Below are 19,559 nucleotides of genomic sequence, written 5' to 3'. Positions count from 1 at the left end.
CGTATCCAGTCATTAAAAGTTAACTGAGGGAGAAGTGCATATTGTCTTTCAGTGACCAATAAAACCCTCGAATGCTTTGAATGCTAATTGCTTCAAATGTCATATTTGAACTTGAATTCCAGTGAAACAAAAAGTTAAAACATGATCAAGTATAATTGGTCACGGTGGTGAGGTATTCAATTAGTCATGCATTTTTTTTCTGCAAATAAACCCAAGAGCATCATCATTAACAAGTGAATTAGCTTTTAAATGGCCATTAAAACATCTCGTGTAGAAAGAAGGGTTGATATTTATCGCTGTTAAAAATGTACTTCAATTAAGTATTGTCAAAAGTGGTTGTCGGCAACTGATGAATGTATATTGGAATTTAACTCGGTTACTTTTAAAACAATCCATAAGGTAACCTTGCTACTTTCAAAGTAATCAGTAAAGTAACGAAGTGGCAACACTTCATATGAATGCGTGACAAGCATCCTAAGATGCCCTTCATTCAGGAAGCTGATGAAAACGTTGTCAGTGGCTGACGAAATCATGGCGACATCGCATCTCGCCTCTCGATTTAAAGCGATCCAGTCCCGTTTGGGCCGAATGACCTTCCGATAAGCGGCCCGGCCCGCTCGCTCCTCAGTGGTCCTCATCAATATTTCTGGGGGCACATGACTGATCCCCCGCCGGGCCGCTTCTTGCCTCACTCGTCTTTGGACTCACCTCTGACACGCCCGCTGCCACGTAAAGACAATGCAAAAGTGTTTCACCGTCACGTTCATCTGCACAATCAAGACGAGCCAGCGACTATAGCGCAACATTATGTGCTCCGACTAAGATATTGCACTATCACTAGGCAACATCTGGGACTTAATCTCTCTTAATCGTATGCAAATCTACTTTAAGTACAAACAGAATGGAAGTTTGGCAAGCGGAACAATCGGTGCCACTCTGCCTGACCCTCCAGCTCACATCCGCCAGTGTGAAAAGGATTTTACTTCATTACTTTAAGAGCTCTAAGTCGTACATTTAATCCCACAAATGTGAGCAATTTTATACTGTGAATACATCTGCTTGGTAACTCTGTCGATCTCCATTACCTCTTATACCATCTTTCGCAGATTGTTGCTCAAAGGACCCATTGATTTTGAATGTATACAATTCATATATATATATATATATATATATATATATATATATATATATATATATATATATATATATATATATATATATATGGTCTTTGACTTGTATAGCGCTTTTCCACCTATTATATATATGTAGAATTTCAACCAAGCCGTTTTTTTTAATTAAGCACGTAAGAGCAACTACTTTGTGATTAATACAGATTTTTTTTTGGGGGGGGGGGGGGGAGAATCCATAATTGTCCCCCTGTATTTGAAAGGGTTGATAAACTAAGTACATGTTACTGTGCTCGTTTCCTGCAGTTAGACCATATGGGAAAAAAAGGAGCAAATTTTTTAACCTGGATTTAAAGAGGAATTCAACTCCAACATACATTTTTTCAAGAACATGTTCTATGCAGGCCCACTAGTTGAAACAAGGCATTCTGATAAGTATCGCGTTTGTGGAATAAGAGTTAATCCACCCGTTTTTAGCCATCTCTGGGTGTGGCCATTTTGTCACTTCTGTCGACGGAAAATTGTTTTCTGAAGCTGAGCTATGATTGGGCGTTATCTGAGCCCTGGGGGTGTGTGATGTCATTTTCAGTCGACAGAATCGACAAAATGGCCGCCCCCAGAGATGGCTAAAAACGGGTGGATTTTGTTGACCAGGCTTGCTTTGAAAATACATTTTGCGCCTTGAGAACAAACAAAAGTTTATCCAGCCTTGATCTGGAGAAATTAATGAAGTGACAGAAGTCACCATGAACATGTGTTTTCTTTCCTCGGTGCAGGTAATGAGCTGCTCTATCGTACAAGGGAAGGCGATGTTGTCAAGCTTGACGTGGACACGGAGGAGAAACGTGTTGTCGTGCCAAACCAGATGTTTGTGAGTTCACCTTAAATGTCTCACTTGGCACACTGCATAGTTGCCACTTGTTGTATTGTTGTTGTTTTTCCTCTCCATCCCTTCCAGGAAAGATCTAAAGCTGCCAGGTATCAAGTGTCACCTGACCTGCAGCAAGTTCTCTTTGCCTTTGACTTGAAACCAGTGAGGACATCAGCTTTTTTCCTTCTACTGCAATTCTTTTTTTTTTTTTTAACCAGATGTTTCTCAGCATTTGATTGTGATCTTGTTTCTTTCTGCAGATCTACCAACACTCCTATGTGGCCAAGTACATTATTTACAGCCTTGTAACACAGTAAGACTTTATTTTTATTATTTTATACTGTATATCAATCAATTATAAAGACAGCAGGCCAATATGAAATAATAAAGGACAAAGCAAAAAAAAATGACCATGGTAACTGCATAGCAACTGATAGGAACAACCAGTCATCAGGTCATCAAGCCTGACAGGGTAATTAAACATTGAACAGAAATTAGCTTTTAAAAAAGGTCAGTAAAGCCTTGAGACCTTATTCAAATTATTTTCAATCAACCCCCACTTGACGACATTACATTTGCCCATGAATAATTGTCACAGCGTGTTGAATTCCTCAAAAAAAAAAAACGTTTTTTGTTTAAAATCAAATATTAATTTTTAAAACATTTGAATCATCAATTTAAAACATTCTAAACATACAAAAATGTATTAACTGTTACACATTTATTCTTCAGAGAATAAATGAATGAATGTTGTGACATTCATTATACATTAATGGCGACATTATGCCACCGCCCCTGTGTGACCTATATCTTTGCTACTGTAACAACGAAAATTTCCCCACTGTGGGATCAATAAAGGCATTCTTATCTTATCTTATCTTAAAATGGTCGCCCTCTGAGATGGATACAAACAGGTTGATTTATTTATTTTTTTTCCTGCATAATTCATATTCCACAAATACAATATTATTAATCAGAATATCATGTTTGGACTAGTGGGGATACATTGAAGGAAATTTTTTACTTGACTTCCACTTTAAGTGGAAGTCTTTAGCCACGCCCAGAAAATAAGCAAAACTAAAATGGTCAATTTTCGCTAGTTAAAATGATCAGCTCATCAACAAGCTCTTGAGAAGCCTGATAACGATCCTGATCATTTTAACAGGTGTGTTACAGCAGGGAGAGATTGAAAACCTGCAGGACAGGTGCCCTCGAGGACCGGAGTTGGTGACCCCTGCAGTGTAGCAAGTAGTGGTGACACAATAAAAGTCTCCCAGCGCGTTGTTTGAATGGCACGGTTATACAAAGCATCCAACATACAATACAATACAATTTTATTTGTACTGGGCATTTCACAACAGCTAGGACTGTAACAAAGCACTTTACAAACAAAGAAGAAAAATAGCCATAATACAACAAGTGGAATCAATAAATCAACATAAAAAGAGCCAAAATTTCAGGTCTCAGGTCGGATCAAAAGCCGGAGAATAGAAATGTGTCTTCAACCGGGTTTGATTGTGATATTGTTTGCCTCCACAGGGAAACTTGGCCCTTGAACCCACCTGAAGTGCACGAAGCTGTGCTGCAGTTTGCTGGATGGGGACCCAAAGGCCAACAGCTGGTAAGGACACACACACACACACAACACACACACACACACACACAACAAGTGTTGTACTGTGAAGCCAACCTTAATATACTGTACTGTGTGTGAAGTGAACTTTAAAATGCATTTCACCATCTGGACTGAGGGGGGCGCACAAGAGATGGTGAGCACCAACCGACATGGCAGATGGCTCCTCATGGCAGAACCAATCATTTGGATTGTTGCCACGGGAACCAAAAGACAGACTGACGTGTGTGCGAGAATGTCGGTGTGTGTGTCGTCCAACACTTTGGGCACAGATTCTTTTAGCTGGGTACAAGCGGATAAATAGAACTAGTGTGTTCAATTACTTGTTGTTTGCATGCGTTTGGCGGCACTGGCGGAGCTATGATTTCTTTTCCTTGTGGGTGTTATGTTATGGGGGGACCAGGGATATTTCAGCGGGTCCGCAAAACTATTTATTTATTTTTTTACAACCCCCAAAAATTCTTCAGAAAACGCTGATAAACATTCATATTATGTTCCCTAGAAGGGGAAAACTCTCGGGGAAAAATCGGAAAATACCCAAAGGTCAATTGGCACCTGGGAATCCAAGCATATTTCAGGGGGTGGCAGTCCCCCTGCGACCTCCCCGCTTTGCTCCGCCAGTGTTTGGCATTTCCACGCACTCATTGATATGCTGGGCCGGCAGGGTCAGGATCATTACCACTTTGTTTGGTTTTCTTCCCTTAATGTTTAAACCTAAGAGTTGAACAACAGACGTTTTGTTATTTGTTGCTCCTGGGCTCCCTGTGCTGTTGTGAAAGGCCATTGACTTTCCCAAGCCAGCATGGTAGCTACAAATCAATAACATGCATTTGTCAATGTCAAGTGACATGACTAGAAGCTAACTCATGCATGCTAAAGGCTAATTCAGTGGCATCTTATAATGTAATATGGAAAGCAGTTTGAGCATTTATTCCATATATTGATGTCTAGTATAAGGTCCATGTACACGCTTTGTTCTCCCTAGTAAGACAATTCAGTGCATGAGCGAAGGCACACCAGTAACTGTTTTATGAGGAACTACTTTCACTACTGGTCTCACTTTTTCCACAATTAAACTACTGTGCTGCACTAGTAACCCAACAAGGTACAACCAACCAGGCATTTGTCACGCAGGAATAGCCTCCTAGCACTAGCTAGTAGCACCAAAATGCTTATTTGTAGTTTTACCTCTCTGGTAACATTTGTTCTACAATTTCGCCAACATTGTCCTGCTAGTGTGCCAAAATGTCATACATTAATGGAAACAACTTTAGTAGTAAACCACAGTTGTTTTAGTAGTGCACTGAATTGTCTTACTAGTGAGGACAGAGAGCATAATGACACACTGACATCAAGTTGGATATCAAATAAATAACCAAATAGTTTTCCATAACATCATGACATGAATATTGTTGGATCGTTTCAGTGTTTAGCCACGTTGTACACGGCACTTGTCAATGTTAGCACTGATGCTAGTAGTAGCACAACATGTCCTGGCAGGAAAGGCCCATTAATATTAAGCACAGCTGTCCAGGGGTTGTCCTGGCAATGACAGATAGGAGACAGTGTTCCTGCCAGAGGATTTAGAAAGTATTGTTTTAAGCTACAATTATTACGTTTTGTTAAGCTAGTGGACCATTGGCATTACTTGAAATCAGCTGGATTCAAGCTCATGATGCTTGTACTTTGTAAAACAAAACAAAAAAATTGCAAAAAGTTCATGTTTATTTTTATCTACTGAATAGATGCTTTATCAATTTATTACAAGGCTGTCATAGAACATTGCCAGCTGGAACTTGACTAAGCATTATGTGAAAGGTGACACGAGTAAAAACGAGACATGGAGCTCTTGTCGCTTGTCTCCCTCTGACTTGTTTACCACCATTTTTATTCCAGCTTCTTTGCCAACAAAATGATGTGGCCTTAAATCCATCAAAGATGGAGGCATTAATCGCAACGCACAGCGCCAGCATGCAAATGTGCGAGCGTGTGTCAAATCAAGCATCAGATGTACACATAAATGAGGATGCCCTCATCAAAGCGCAAGCAATTACTCCGCTGCGGCAGAGCAATCAGCGAGGCGCACGCGCACACACCTGAAAGTGAGGTCATAGCGATTTACCAAAAAAAAAAAAATGACAGTGATGAAAGATGCAAATGAAAGTATTATTTGACAAAATAGCCAATAGCACATGCCCTTAAACCACTCCATTTGTGCCACATTGGGATTGTGGATGTTTTTTTTCCGCCTTGAATTCAATTGCATTTATATCTCTTTTAGCATAACGCTAATTAGAAGAGTTCATTTCTTCAGTTGGCAAAGTTTGATTTTACCCTTCACAATTAACGAAGCCGATCAAAAGCAACGTTTGCATCAGGAAAGCAACAACATATAATGTAGAGTCCATGGCAACTGTAGATCACCTGCTTTAGTGGTCTATGAAATTGTTGGGCCTGCATGAGCACCTCCAGTGTACTAAATGCCATATGACTGTGTCAATTAAAATGGAATATTATTATCTTTGCCAAAACAGAATTCTTGTACTGAACTGGATATCATGAGATAATGCAGGTGTATGTTTAGGTTGACCATTTTCTTGCATTTGGATCCAGATCTTCATATTTGAGAACAACATCTACTACAGAGCAACAATAGAGAGTCGCACCATCCGCCTGGTTTCTACCGGAAAGGAGGGCGTGGTCTTCAATGGCCTGGCTGACTGGCTCTATGAAGGTACTGCTCACTGCGCTTGGAACCGTATTGCAACCCTAACACGCTAAGCCCTGCATATAGAGTTGGATTTTTCCACAATATTTTTAAATAATTTGGGGCGGGGTATTGGGGGGTTCAGGTACTCACCTGCACCCTATTTTTCATGTATTGAATGTTTATCAGCATTTTGGGAATAATTGTTATCTTTTCCCAATAATGGACATCCATTATTTACAAATTTTGGCTATTCGTGGGACGGTCTGGTCCAAATTCTCTGTGAATTGGGGAGGGTCGACTGTACAGTAAATAAACAAGTTCTTAAATTAGATTGGTCCATCTTTTGATCGGATCGGTGATGAGTTGTTTTTTTTTCCCCTCACAAATCTCCTCCAAAATCCTGATCGTGTAAAGCCTAGTAAGAAGAATATTTTACACACGGTACTAGGGATTTAACGATTCACTCAAGCCCAGATTCCATTCGATTTTCGATTTTCAGTTCCCGATTTTCGATTCGATTCGATTTTTAAAAAATTGCTACCATGCTTGTCTCTGTGCACTAGTGTCGTTCTGCAGCCATCCACAAACACAATGATGTTTGGCTCAAAAGCATCATTTGATCTACACATTCAAAATGTGCTATGTATCTGGAATGGAAAAAACGTTTCAAGACATAATTTTCTAGATTAATTTAATCAACTAGATTTTTGATTGATCCAATCGATTAATCGGGGCGAATCGATTTCGAATCGTTTTTCGATTCATCGTTACATCCCTACATGGTACTGTATAGCACCATATTTATTCAGTCTATTTCACTCCAGTCTTCTGCAATAAAAGGAATGTTGAGTGGTTTGTAAAGTGTTTCTGTTGTCTGTGCAAAAAATGCACTGACAGATTCAGCACAGCTGCTCTTGCAAGTGATATTCGTGTACAGCAAGCATTGAATGTAGCCACTTAAAGTGGCCTCGACTCCAAATTTTGTAGTGTGACACTGACCTGACTGGCAATGCATTTATGGCGAGGCACTGAGGTCTTTAGTGTATTATAAAGAATTTCCTAACCATGACTAATAATTTTCTTGCTCATCTAAAAATAGATCATTTATTTCGCAACATTTTCATTTTGATTATGATTTATTTTTTGCGGCGTCTCTTTTATAGTCAACATGGATTTTGCTAATAGATTTGTGGTTTTTAGCACCCCGCTGTCATTTATGATAAAGCGTCTAGGTTCATTTAACCAGTCAATGGCGACTGTTATCGTTCCCATGGGGCTTTTAATAATAAACACCGAATGTTATGAATGTGTAATGCAATTACAAAAATGCCAGTTATGAAGGGAGGATCTGTAATTTTGGTGAACTGCAGCGGGGGTCGGCTCTAATCGTGTCCTTATTAATAGGATTATTTCTTTTCTGTGGCCCCCAGAAAGCTCAATGAAAGACGTAATCCATTTTCATTACCGTGCAAAGATTTGTTTTGTGGCGTTCTTCCCGCTGCCTCGTAAGGCTTTATCACCCCAACACAAATCATGCAGCTTATTCGCACGCACACACACACGGAGTGAAGGTTAGGTTGTATTCTCCCTCTGTGCTGCTCTCACCCTTGAGCCGCACAAACCAAACATGATTTATTTGCACTTTATTTTCCGACGGCAACTTTTAGACATCAACCCAGGGAAACGTGCGAGCGCTGTGCCAGCTGCTCTGAGCGTCCAAGATGATGCGAATAATTGTTCCTCCTGGATTCCAGCTGATTGCAGTACTGTACACTGATGCACTGCAATTAACTCGACTATCTTGAAGCACTGCATAATATCGCAGCATTCGGCCAATACGCTTTTATGTGATTCAATATATACAAACAACCTTCATAAATCAAGACGCACGGTCATTCCTGATGATGTTTTATCCCTTGCAAAAGATGAAGAGGGGCTATCAACAGGCTGCTTCTCATAAAGCCATAGTGCCCCCTGCTGGATGGCACGTTAATGTTCTATAACAGTGGATTCATAAATTGGAACAAGACACGTCAGATTTTTTTTTTTCTATAGAATATTTTCAAATGTTTATTTATTTTATATGTTAACATTTTAATTATATATAATGAAGGGTCACAAATAATTAATGAAATTAATTTACAGGAAGACACCGATCATGTTCATTATTTCTCACAATAACTAGGAAAACATCAATGTGCAACACAATTCCTTTCTATAAATCTCTGCCAATGATCACTTCTACAACTATCCTAGCAAATCACAATGTCCCATCACCGGAGATGGTATTTTTTCAAACTCAGGAGGTCCTTCTGGGGCCACCACGTTGGTGACTTCTGTATTATAGCATATCTTTTACGCACTATAAATGATCATTTTCCATTTCTGTATTTTTTTTCATTATTTCATATTGATTTGTTCCACATTTTCAATAAATGTGACAATATCCATCTTTTAATAGTACCTTTTTTTATTCCCACCGTAGGTTACATTTTCTCAATATTTTCATGATGCCACACTCAAGACATATTCCCATCATTCAAAATTTGTACATTATTATTTGTTGTATTGCTTTTTTTTTTCCCCAGAGGAGATCCTGCAGAGTTACAAGGCCCACTGGTGGTCTCCCGACAGCCTGCGTCTGGCCTACATGACAATCAACGACACGCTGGTGCCAAAGATGGAAGTCCCCTTCTTCACGGGAACGCCATATCCCAACACTTTAGAGTACCACTACCCAAAGGTAACCCGCGACACTGGCATGCTGATGTCGCTGTTTAACAGCGAAACCGGTCGCACGCTGGGCTTTTGGTGTCGCACCTGAAACCCAGACGGACATATCTGCTTTCCTTTGCGCCTCTGCAGGCTGGGGAGGAAAACCCCGTGGTGCACCTGTCAGTGGTCAGCCTCAACGGTCCTCTGCACACTGTGGTCATGAAGAAACCCGATGACCCCCGAATCGGGTGAGAGACCGTCTGAAGGCGTCATTAATATGCTCAAGTAGCCAAGCCCGGCGGCGGCTTGTCCAGACTGTCCCTGTTTTGTTTTTTTCCAGGAGGGAATATTACATCACCATGGTGAAATGGGCCACCAGCACCAAACTGGCTGTCAACTGGCTGAACAGAGCCCAGAACAACTCCATATTGACACTGTGTGAGGCTACCACGGGAGTCTGCATCAAGGTTTGCAAAATAAAATACAACTTTATTTATATGGCGCATTTCAGAACGGCTACAGCTGTAACAAGGCACAAATACAACAACAAAAACGATGAAAGCAATCAATTCAAACGCAAACTATTGTATGCAGTAGACACCGGAAAACAGCGCGAAAAGTCTCATGTGGAGTCAAAAGCCAAAGAATAGAAATGTGTTATGTGTATAGGACATTGACAGTTTATTATCATATTAATTGTAATTTACTCAGCTGTTCCAATTGAATTAGGGAAAACTACTAGAATGGGAGGGAGATGGCGATTATTATTATAATGTGCAATGATTAATCGACAACTCATCGATGATCCTATTAGTCGATAATTAGTTTTGGTAATCTATTTGTCGTTATGTTTTTTAATCAAAAATTGTCAAATGTCCAACATTTTTATCTCATCATGTTATCCAATTTCCGTCGTCCTCCATGAAAGCAGGCTGATAATAGTTGTGTAGAATCAAAATATAACATTTGCTTTAACTTTGGAAAACAATGATCAATCAATTTTGCCTCTTTTTTGGCATCTCACCGAACCAAACAGGTAACTGAGTCATATTTTTTTTCCTGCGTTTTCTGCACTGTCCCTTTGAAATAATGCCCTGTCTTTTGAATAAAGGGATGGAAGTTAACCATGCTTTTTAAATAATAAAAAATAATCGAAACATTGATCAATTATTCGAATAACCGTTACTTACAGCCCTAATGTCAATCATTCATGGTTTGTTTCTCAAGAACAGAAATAGTGTTCCAGATGCCTTGGGCCATTTTGACTTAGCCTTATGAGAAGTGTCATTAAGTGGGGGGGAACAAGAAGTGTCATTAAGTGGGGGGGAACAAGCCCCCAAATTGTGTTCATTTCTGAGCATTAACATAATCTCTCGCGGGATAATTTCTTCACCAAAAAGAATGCATAGTAAAAGTACAAACATGTGAACTCGCCATTCAAAATGTATTTTAATTTATCCTCCAAGTCAGTAGAGGGCAGCATATTACCCAAACACTTCAAACGCACAGTCAATGGTCCAAATTGTAATTGGGTGTGAGTATACGTCAAAAGTTGAGCCTTATCTTTGCCATTTCCCTAATGAAAAGCTTGAACAATATTCGAATGTGACTTTTAGAAACATGAAGATGAGAGCACAAGCTGGTTGCACAGACAGGTAGGTGTGATTTTGCAGCGCACACATACAGTACAAGATGATGTGGACTAAAAGTGTAAATAAGCGCAATTTCCTCCCTGTTTACAGAACGAAGCGCCGCTTTTCTCACACGACGGACACAAGTTCTTTTTCACGCGAGCAATTCCTCAGGGCGGGCGAGGGAAGTTCTTCCACATTTCTATGTCCACCTCCATGGTATGGTATCGCGCAGTTGTGCAGTATGTTTCTCCTCCGAGGTTGGGTGTTGACTTTGCGATCGCCGTAGCCAAACACGAGCTTGGACATACTTCAATCGCTGACCTCGGGAGACTGGGACGTCACCAACATCTTGGCCTACAATCACCAGAGGAACCTCATGTCCGTTTGGCGGTTTACTAGCATGCACGTTTGCAAGGAAGGTTCAGACTATGGGCGCTCACTTTTTTGGCGGCTTTTTCTCCAGATACTTCCTGAGCACAGAGGACGACCCCAAACGGAGACACCTGTACAGGTAGGGGCTTCCTCGGCCCGCTGCTATGTGAGTGCCGTTAGGGATTTAGTGTGAAAGTAGCATTGAGTCACGTGCGTATGATGACGTTGTACAGCACGGACACGATTCCGCCGTTCAACCGCTGCTGCCTGTCCTGCCAGTTCAAGTGCGGCTATGTGGACGTGTCATTCAGTCACAACATGCGCTACTTCCTACTCAGCTGTAAAGGTGAGTCGCCTCCAATACAGATTGTTTTTTTATTTTTTTATTTTTTTTCTGGGTGGGGGGGGGGGGGGGTATTCAAAACTATTTGCGGTTTTGTGATCTTTCTGTAATGTCTATTCCACAAGATGCCACAGAAGACCTGGCTTAGAGGAAAGTAGTAATTGGTGTCAAGCAAGCATGTAGAAGGGGCACATCTCACCTGCTGTACAATCTTTGTATGTCCGGGAGGAGTTAAGTTTAGCTCGAGTTGTTAGCGGATGATATTACTGAGAGTTTTTGACGTTTTTGCTCTGATGAGTGCCTATTAAAAATTTTTTTTAAAAAACTCCAGCTAATAAACGGCATAGGTCTTACGGCTTGACAAATTCTATTTTTACAGGTTTCGAAGGCATCATTAGATGCACATTTTAGGTGCATTTTATATATATATATATATATATATATATATATATATATATATATATATATATATATATATATATATATATTTTTTTTACATTTTCAATTGAACACTTTATTGTTTGGAATAAATTATCTGATCTTATTTCAATAAGTAATTGTATAGTAATGTAATATTATTGCAATGTATAAAATACATTATTATTAATTTATTATATTATATTATTATATATTACTATATCTGTTAGGATTTGTTTATTTTTACCATACTGTTTGTAGTAAATGAAAATAAGGCTGTGTGGTGCAATTATTGCAAAAAAAAAAGAAAAAGGAAGATGAAGGGTGCTTGTCATTGGACAGCATAGATCAAAATTGCTCTGATTAGCAGGTGTCAAATATTCCATTAGATGCCAACGGCAACGATTAAACGTACTGTAAAATAAAGAAATAAATGACCTCTGTCGTGCCATGACTTAAAACTGCCTCTTTTTTTTTTTTTCTTTTTTTTTTTTTTAAATCTGAACTCTTCCTCACAGGGCCTGACATTCCTAGTGTGGCCATCTACAGAACAGAAGACAAACAGAGTAAGTGTCCTGCCTGAGACATTTTATATTTGCAGTAACTTAGCTCATGCGCAGACGACGATCATGCACAGCTTGTGTGGCGTGTTTATGTGCAGAGCTGCTGGACGTGGAGACAAACGAGCGAGTCAACACCACGTACAGCAACATGCAGATGCCCAGAGTGGAGTACGAGACCATCACCATAGACGACTACTGTAGGCGTTTGCGTGCCCCTGACAACTATAGTACTGTCCCGGCTTCCAAAAAAATAACATTCCATTAACTGTTGTGTGTGTGCTGCAGCCCTCACCATGCAGATTCTGAAGCCAGCTGGATTTGTAGACACGGCCCATTACCCCTTACTGCTGCTGGTGTAAGTACGACTAGACGCAAATGTCTACACGCGCTCACTTTATCGTCCCCCTGTTTGGGAGATGAGTTCTCTGAGATCAGATGAGTGGAACATTCATGGGGTTTTTTCCCCCCGCACAAAATTATTGTTTACCTAGTGAACCGCTTGAGCGTGGTACTGATTTTGAACATCTTAAAAGCGAGAACCCACAATCTCAAAGAACTAAATTGGCATGTGACAAGGCTTGTAAAACATGGGTCCAGTAAGGGACATTTTGGGGTCCATGAACAATATCGTGGGGGTCCACAATTTAATTTTATAATAAGTTGTTATATTGGTAAAAAGAAAAAAACTGCATACTTACCTATAGCGACTTGCAGCCAATAACACAAAAGGCACATTATTATAGGAATAGTCTTTTTTAGTTTTAGTTTAGTTTTTTTAAAATTCTTTTTTCTTTTTTTTTCTACAGAATGAAGGCGTGCATCCTTTGTAGACCAAAAGCTGTCATATTAAAAAGTTGTATTTTTAAATTCACCCGAATCATTAAAATTTGACTATTTTCATATTACAAATAACTTTTTCTCATAACATTACAACTTTGAAAAATTAAAAAATCTAAAAAAATGTGTGTATATATATATATATATATATATATATATATATATATATATATATATATATATATATATATATATATATATATATATATATATATATATGTATATGTGTGTGTGTGTCAGTATATTGTAACATTTGCACATCTTTCTCAAAAATTCGTAATATTAATATTAAGACGTAAAAACAATAAAACAATGTTTACTGAGATAATGCCTGCACCTGATTAAACACTTCTTTCCACACGAAGCAAAAAGTAGTTGTTGCCCATTGTAAAGAGCAAAAACCAGAGTTGGGCATTTCACCAAATTTTGCTGGTCTGTCATTCGTCATGGGTCAGCAGACTGGGTACCCGTCCGTCATTCGTCAGTCCGTCATTTTTCGAGCCGAACCGAATTGTAATCTTCAGTTGGTCAGCTACATCTATCAATTAAATCCATGCTGGATTGTCTGTTGAGTCGGAAATGCATCTTGAGCTGGACTTTGTCTTCTCGCAAACAAAGCGACGGGACGCCCGGCGGCCAGATGGTCACTGAGCAGTTCCAGGTGGACTGGGCCACCATTCTGGTGAGCAGCTTCAGCACCGTGGTCATCCGCTTCGACGGTCACGGCAGCGGCTTCCAGGGTACCAACCTCCTCCACAAAGTGCACCGGAGGTTAGGGAAGCTGGAGGAGAGGGACCAGCTGGAGGCGCTCAGGTCCGACATTTTTGGTGGATTCAAAAATCCATTTTTTAAAAAACGTTTTTTAAGGAAAAACTGTCATTTGTTTATGTGTCCTGTTTCGTTACCAGGTTCATATCCAAAGAGCCTTACATTGACAAGACGCGTATGGGAGTGTATGGAAAGGTAATACTTTGTGATTCAGCAAGGTCATTCTCGGTCGAAAAGTAAATCTAATGTACACGTCTAATTTTGTTGTGCAGGCTTATGGAGGATATTTAGCCACACTGCTGCTGAGCTCAGATGAGTTCACTCAGCTTAAATGTGGAACCGCAGTCTCGCCCATCACAGATTTCGAGCTTTACGGTGAAACTTGATTTTATTTCCCTAACCGGTCTCCGTGCCAGATTTGATACGAACGGAATTGCTAAAAAAAAATTTTAATAAAATTTGAGTTACTTTTTTAACTCATTCACTGCTAGACATTTTCAGACCCTCTTTCACAATAACGTTTGAAAAAAAATTGAAAAAAATATAAATAATTTCCTGGGATTCAATGGCTGGACTGTGAAAAGACAAGTAAATTCGTGAATGGCACTGAATGAGTTAATAGTGAGTCAAGTGTGCAGGTATATTTATGAATGAACTACTAAAGATGTTAAGATCATTTAAGAAAATATTTTATCGTACATAATCCAAATAAACTAATAAAATAATAATTATGAATAAAATAATCCAAATATGACATTATGTGCCGTTTCAATACCTTTTTTTCCTCTTTCTGAACCACAGTGTCGGCATTTTCAGAACGATACCTGGGCTCAAAGACTGATTCCAGAGTATACACGGTATCACTTTAATGTCTTGTCTTGTTTTGTTTTTTTATCCCCAAATCATTCATCAAGTAAGAGTATGTTTATGACTATGAGCGTTTTTTTTTGTGTGTCCCTCAGATGTCAAATTTAGCTCACAGAGCAGGTCAGCTGGTGCAGAAGCAGTACTTGATCATCCACCCCACCGCAGACGGTATCTAATGACTCCTTTCAATGCTCGAACAAAGTCAAGTTGTTGTTTTTTTTGTTTTGTTTTTACTGTGTCATCATTTTCTCTGTCTATAGAAAAAGTTCACTTTCAGCACACGGCCAAGTTTATCAACCATTTAATCAGCAAGAAGGCCAATTACACTCTTCAGGTGAGATGTGTGTGCTGGGTTTACTGATGAGGTTTCAAATGGACTATCTTCATTGTCAGTTTATACACAAACCTAACACTTCATTCCCTGCGGAATCACATATTCGCTGATTTGTTTTTTTTTTTCAATATGTTGAGCTATTTTTTATTTTTATTTTTTTGCTTTTCCTCATGTCCCACTGTTTTGTTTGTGGAAAACACATATTGAATGTTTATCAGCGTTTTTGGAAGAATGATTTGTTTCCCGCCAATGTATTTCAATAGGTGTGAGTTTACGCGGATTTTCACTATTTGCGGTCCAGCGTCGTCTGTAATCCTTAAGTGATAAAATTGTTCCCCTGATCAGATCTACCCAGACGAGGGCCACTTCCTGCACAGCAAAGACACCCAGAAGCACCTGAGCCGCTCACTGGTCAACTTCTTCGGGGAGTGCTTCCGGCTACCCGAAGTGGCAAAGGACGAGCAGCAGGATGTGGACGAGGACGACAGCTAAACCTGATCGCCGAGCCGCCCCCGCCCCCTTGGCCAGTTCACACAGCACAATATGCAACGCGTAACAAAATAAAGCGCACCCGAGTGTGAAGTGCCCAACCTGCACGTTGCGACGGGGCTTGGCTTCCACCCTCCCTGCTGTCCTTGGCTGCTGCCCCACCAGAGGGAAAGTGAACGGATCTCCCTGCACCTTTTAAAGAATTGGACTTGTTAATGGAGCCTCTGGTGAGGACAAATGGAAAATCCTCGGTTAACAGTAAAGACCTGCTGGAGTATTGACAACCTGCAGGCCAGAAAATACACTCAGCGGAAAAATTCTTAGGTACAATCTAATGCGCTCCATAACAAAACCTGTCATATTTTTACATGGATTCTAATGCTCAGTTTTGATAGCTTACACAGTGCATTTATTAGTGTGGTTGCATCTTACTGACAGCTGTTCCTAATATTTTGCTCAGGTTGACAAACATCTATCGTAGTTACGATTGCCCTCATGGGTCCGGTTTTAAGTGTTAGGCTGGTGTTTATTAATCATGATTTCAAGATCAATCAAAATGATCTTGATTATTAATTTTTCCATCATTACCCAGCCCGACCAGATGCTTCCTTTCACATTAGATACAGTAAGGAAACAAAATACAAAGCAAACAGCAACATTTAAAACAAAACAACAGCATCCTGTTATGAAAGCTCACATCAATAGTTTGATGTGATCTTTTTAGTAAATGGATAATGCAGTAACATATTGGACAGTATTAATTATTATGCTATAAAAACTCAAATACTATTACAGTCAATTCACTTTTATTATACTTAATTTAGTTTTTCACATCTGGGGGAGTGATGATCGTGATGCCATGTTACTTTTAACGTCCAGTAATCAGTGAAGTCACTTAAAAATTACTTTTTTAAGGTAACTACTGCATATATTTTTTAAACCGTATACTCAACCAATACCTTTTACCCATGTAAATCAAAACTGAGCAGTATTATCTTTGCAACGGCACAATTTTGAATAGGACTTTTGTTTTGGATGCCATGAGACAGGCGCAGGTGTACCTAATCGTGTGGTCTATAGGTTTTATATGAAAGTATACATTGAAAATAAAAGTGGGCTAATATTCAATGGTACGCTGTTTTCCACAATTTAGTGTAAGGTGGAGCGGTGAAAGAGTACTGACACATCGCCTTCAGGAAACCAGCACTTTTCAGCATAAAATATCGCCCCCTATCGACATGGAGACTGAACTGTCAGTTTCTGGTGACCTTGCCAATGAATTAACTGGTTGTTGTGTTCACAAGTACAGTACTCTGTTTGGTGTTTTCTGCCCTATTAGTGCTGTGTGTCTTTTGTACAAAGGAGTATTAAGGCGAAACTGAAAGGAAAATATAATAATTACACAGTGAGATTGACGTCGTAATATTAAAGCAAAGTTGTTGTTTTTTAATGTTTGTATTTTCAAGACACAAGTACATTTTTGAGAATTTATAACTTAATTCTCAAAATAGATATTTCATCTTGAAAGTATGTTTTTTCTTCATTCAAATTCAACATTAAAGGCATCATTAGATGTTTTTTTCCTCAAATATACTTTATTCTTAAAAATATACAACTTTTTATCCAAAAATGAACTTTTCTATTTTCGAAAAAAATATGCAACTTAATTTTCCTAAAAATACAGCTTTATCCTCTTAAGAATTATGACTATCATCAAAAATTTTGAACTTTATATCTTGGAAAATCAACAAACTTTTTCTCAAAAATATACAACTTTATTGTGACTTTCATCTTAAGCGCACAGCAAATTACTTTATTCTCCTAAAATTAGAATTTTATTTTCAAAAATACACAGTTGTACTCTTATAAAATTGCCGTAAAATAATCTCTAAACGTCTCTAAAATATATTGTATCTTTAAAAATACATACTATATCATAAAATTGCAACTTAAATCTTAAAAATATTCAATCTTGGAAATATAGAATGTTTTTATGTTTTTATAATTTGCATCACCAATCCGAAAAATGTATGACTGTACGGTTTATTATAATGACATTAAAACTTCATTTGCATCAAATCATTAATTCAATCTTCAAAGTATACAACCTTTTTTTTTTTTAATCGACATACACATTTTTTTTCCCGTAAGTGACTGTGATTAATGGCAACATGCAAGTCCAGGACTCTAATGAATATTTATTTAAAGGGTGGCCATAATACTCCTTTGTACGTTTGTGTGCTGCATCAGTTTGACAGATCAAAGGCACAATGTTGTAGTCCATCAAATGTGTAAAAATATTCAATAGCGTGCACTTTTTTTGTGTTCTTTTTAGTCACCGTGCCTTAAAAGTGGGCGGACATTCAATGTTAGAAGCCCACTTGATAACGGAAGTGAGGGATTTTTTTATTTTATTTTAATTCTTTTATTTTTTTGTCTGTTCGGGAGAAAGTAAACATATTTTACATGGGTACATTTGGCAATGTGCGTGGAAGATATACTGGTTTGTAAATGTAGATTTACAATCAGCTTCTCCGAAGAGTCCTCCATGTTGAAGTCTCATTATGTTGTGAATTTTGTGTGCTAAATGGCTAAAACTCTCTCTCTACAAGTCAAATTACTTAGCGTCAGTGGTTTGTAGTCAGCAAATGTACAAAGTGTATAAAATAAGACATTGTTGGAGTCTTTCTGTTGTATGTGCAACTTGTACATAAAGCATTTCGAACCTTACACTTTGGCGGCGGTTTTTTTTTCCCACATTCCTAATCCACATGGGTGGAACCAATTTGTGGCACGGAAAACAGCGCTCTCAAGTGGACGGCAGCACCATTGCAGGCCAAAAATAACAGCGCTCAACAATGTACTGAATGTGTTGTTCTATTTTGGAAGTTTATTGCAACTACTGTACTCCACAGGGTACTGTCGGTCGTAACCAACGGCAACGACAGCACACAAACCTCGCTAACAGCAATAACATTCTCACGTGTGTAGCCAGCTCGCTTCCTCATTCTCCGCCAATCACAAATGACGCTCGCACGCAAATCGGCGTGAGGTGCCTTCAATAACTCTCGTAATTCACTGCGGTCAGGCATCACGCTTAGGTTTTTCCGTGGTCAAACTATCCGCTCCTAAATAGTTGAAACCGTAACCTTACTTTGAAACCCCAACCCTATTTTAAAGCCCTGCTTTGAAAGACGAACCCTAGTTTGAAACACCACTCTTAAATTCAAACCCTCGTTTGAAACACCAATCCTAGTTTGAAACCCTAACCCTAGTTTAAAATCCTTTGAAACACTAACCCTATCTTGTAAGCCTGCTCTGAAACACGCACGTAGTTTTAAAACCCTAATTTGAAACTCCAACCCTAGTTTTAAACCCTATACTGTAATTTGAAACCCTACTTTGAAACACTGTCCTACTTTTAAAACCCTATTTTGAAACCCTAAACCTAAGTTTTAATTTTAAACCCCATAATTTGAAACCCTACTTAAATCATAACCTAAATTCAAAACCCTAATTTGAAACCCATCCCTTGTTTGAAACCATACTTTGAAGTCCTTCCCCTACTTTTTAAACACAAACCCTTCTTTGAAACACTAACTCTATTTAAATTCTTACCGTAGTTTGAAACCCTAACTCTAGATTGAAACCCTACTTTGAATCACTACTTTAAAACCCTAACCAGTTCAATACCTTAATTTGAACCACTTACCCTAGTTTAAAACCGTAATTTGATACCCCAACCCTAGGTTTAAACCCTTAGTTGTTCACATCCTTATTTGAAACCCTAACCCTACGGTGAAACCCTACTTTTGCTCTGGATGCCTGGGGCCTCGCACCTGAGCACAATAATGAACATTGCTTAATGAAATCAACACC

General features: G+C 38.9%; 1 protein-coding gene and 1 long non-coding RNA gene across 5 annotated transcripts in view; one reads left to right on the top strand and one right to left on the bottom strand.

The window, feature by feature from the left end:
* The window catches only part of dpp6b (dipeptidyl-peptidase 6b), an 80,701-nt gene extending 62,291 nt beyond the window's left edge, over positions 1 to 18,410 (top strand). For all 4 annotated transcript variants that reach the window (XM_086043369.1, XM_086043368.1, XM_086043370.1 and 1 more), the window contains exons 4-26: positions 1,904 to 1,998; positions 2,086 to 2,160; positions 2,259 to 2,311; positions 3,538 to 3,619; positions 6,245 to 6,365; positions 8,930 to 9,084; positions 9,207 to 9,304; positions 9,397 to 9,523; positions 10,673 to 10,711; positions 10,799 to 10,906; positions 10,977 to 11,068; positions 11,154 to 11,201; positions 11,296 to 11,408; positions 12,341 to 12,388; positions 12,484 to 12,582; positions 12,671 to 12,740; positions 13,841 to 14,035; positions 14,131 to 14,185; positions 14,263 to 14,365; positions 14,792 to 14,847; positions 14,953 to 15,025; positions 15,118 to 15,191; positions 15,537 to 18,410. In XM_086043369.1, coding sequence (XP_085899495.1) covers positions 1,904 to 1,998; positions 2,086 to 2,160; positions 2,259 to 2,311; positions 3,538 to 3,619; positions 6,245 to 6,365; positions 8,930 to 9,084; positions 9,207 to 9,304; positions 9,397 to 9,523; positions 10,673 to 10,711; positions 10,799 to 10,906; positions 10,977 to 11,068; positions 11,154 to 11,201; positions 11,296 to 11,408; positions 12,341 to 12,388; positions 12,484 to 12,582; positions 12,671 to 12,740; positions 13,841 to 14,035; positions 14,131 to 14,185; positions 14,263 to 14,365; positions 14,792 to 14,847; positions 14,953 to 15,025; positions 15,118 to 15,191; positions 15,537 to 15,683 — 2,126 coding nt within the window. In that variant the 3' untranslated portion in view covers positions 15,684 to 18,410. The remainder of the gene's footprint in view (positions 1 to 1,903; positions 1,999 to 2,085; positions 2,161 to 2,258; positions 2,312 to 3,537; positions 3,620 to 6,244; positions 6,366 to 8,929; positions 9,085 to 9,206; positions 9,305 to 9,396; positions 9,524 to 10,672; positions 10,712 to 10,798; positions 10,907 to 10,976; positions 11,069 to 11,153; positions 11,202 to 11,295; positions 11,409 to 12,340; positions 12,389 to 12,483; positions 12,583 to 12,670; positions 12,741 to 13,840; positions 14,036 to 14,130; positions 14,186 to 14,262; positions 14,366 to 14,791; positions 14,848 to 14,952; positions 15,026 to 15,117; positions 15,192 to 15,536) is intronic.
* Positions 10,487 to 11,379, bottom strand: LOC147141056 (uncharacterized). The gene is made up of 2 exons (XR_015088412.1): positions 11,131 to 11,379; positions 10,487 to 11,044 (listed from the first exon to the last, which is right to left on the bottom strand). It is a non-coding gene; the product is annotated as an uncharacterized LOC147141056 (long non-coding RNA).
* Positions 18,411 to 19,559: the final 1,149 nt, after the last annotated feature.

This window comes from Filicampus tigris, chromosome 10, assembly GCF_054856515.1.
Source record: "Filicampus tigris isolate MCC_2025a chromosome 10, RoL_Ftig_1.0, whole genome shotgun sequence".
NCBI lineage: Eukaryota > Metazoa > Chordata > Actinopteri > Syngnathiformes > Syngnathidae > Filicampus > Filicampus tigris.
The sequence above is the reverse complement of the archived record's forward strand: the minus strand, read 5'-3'. Positions and strand labels throughout refer to the sequence as shown.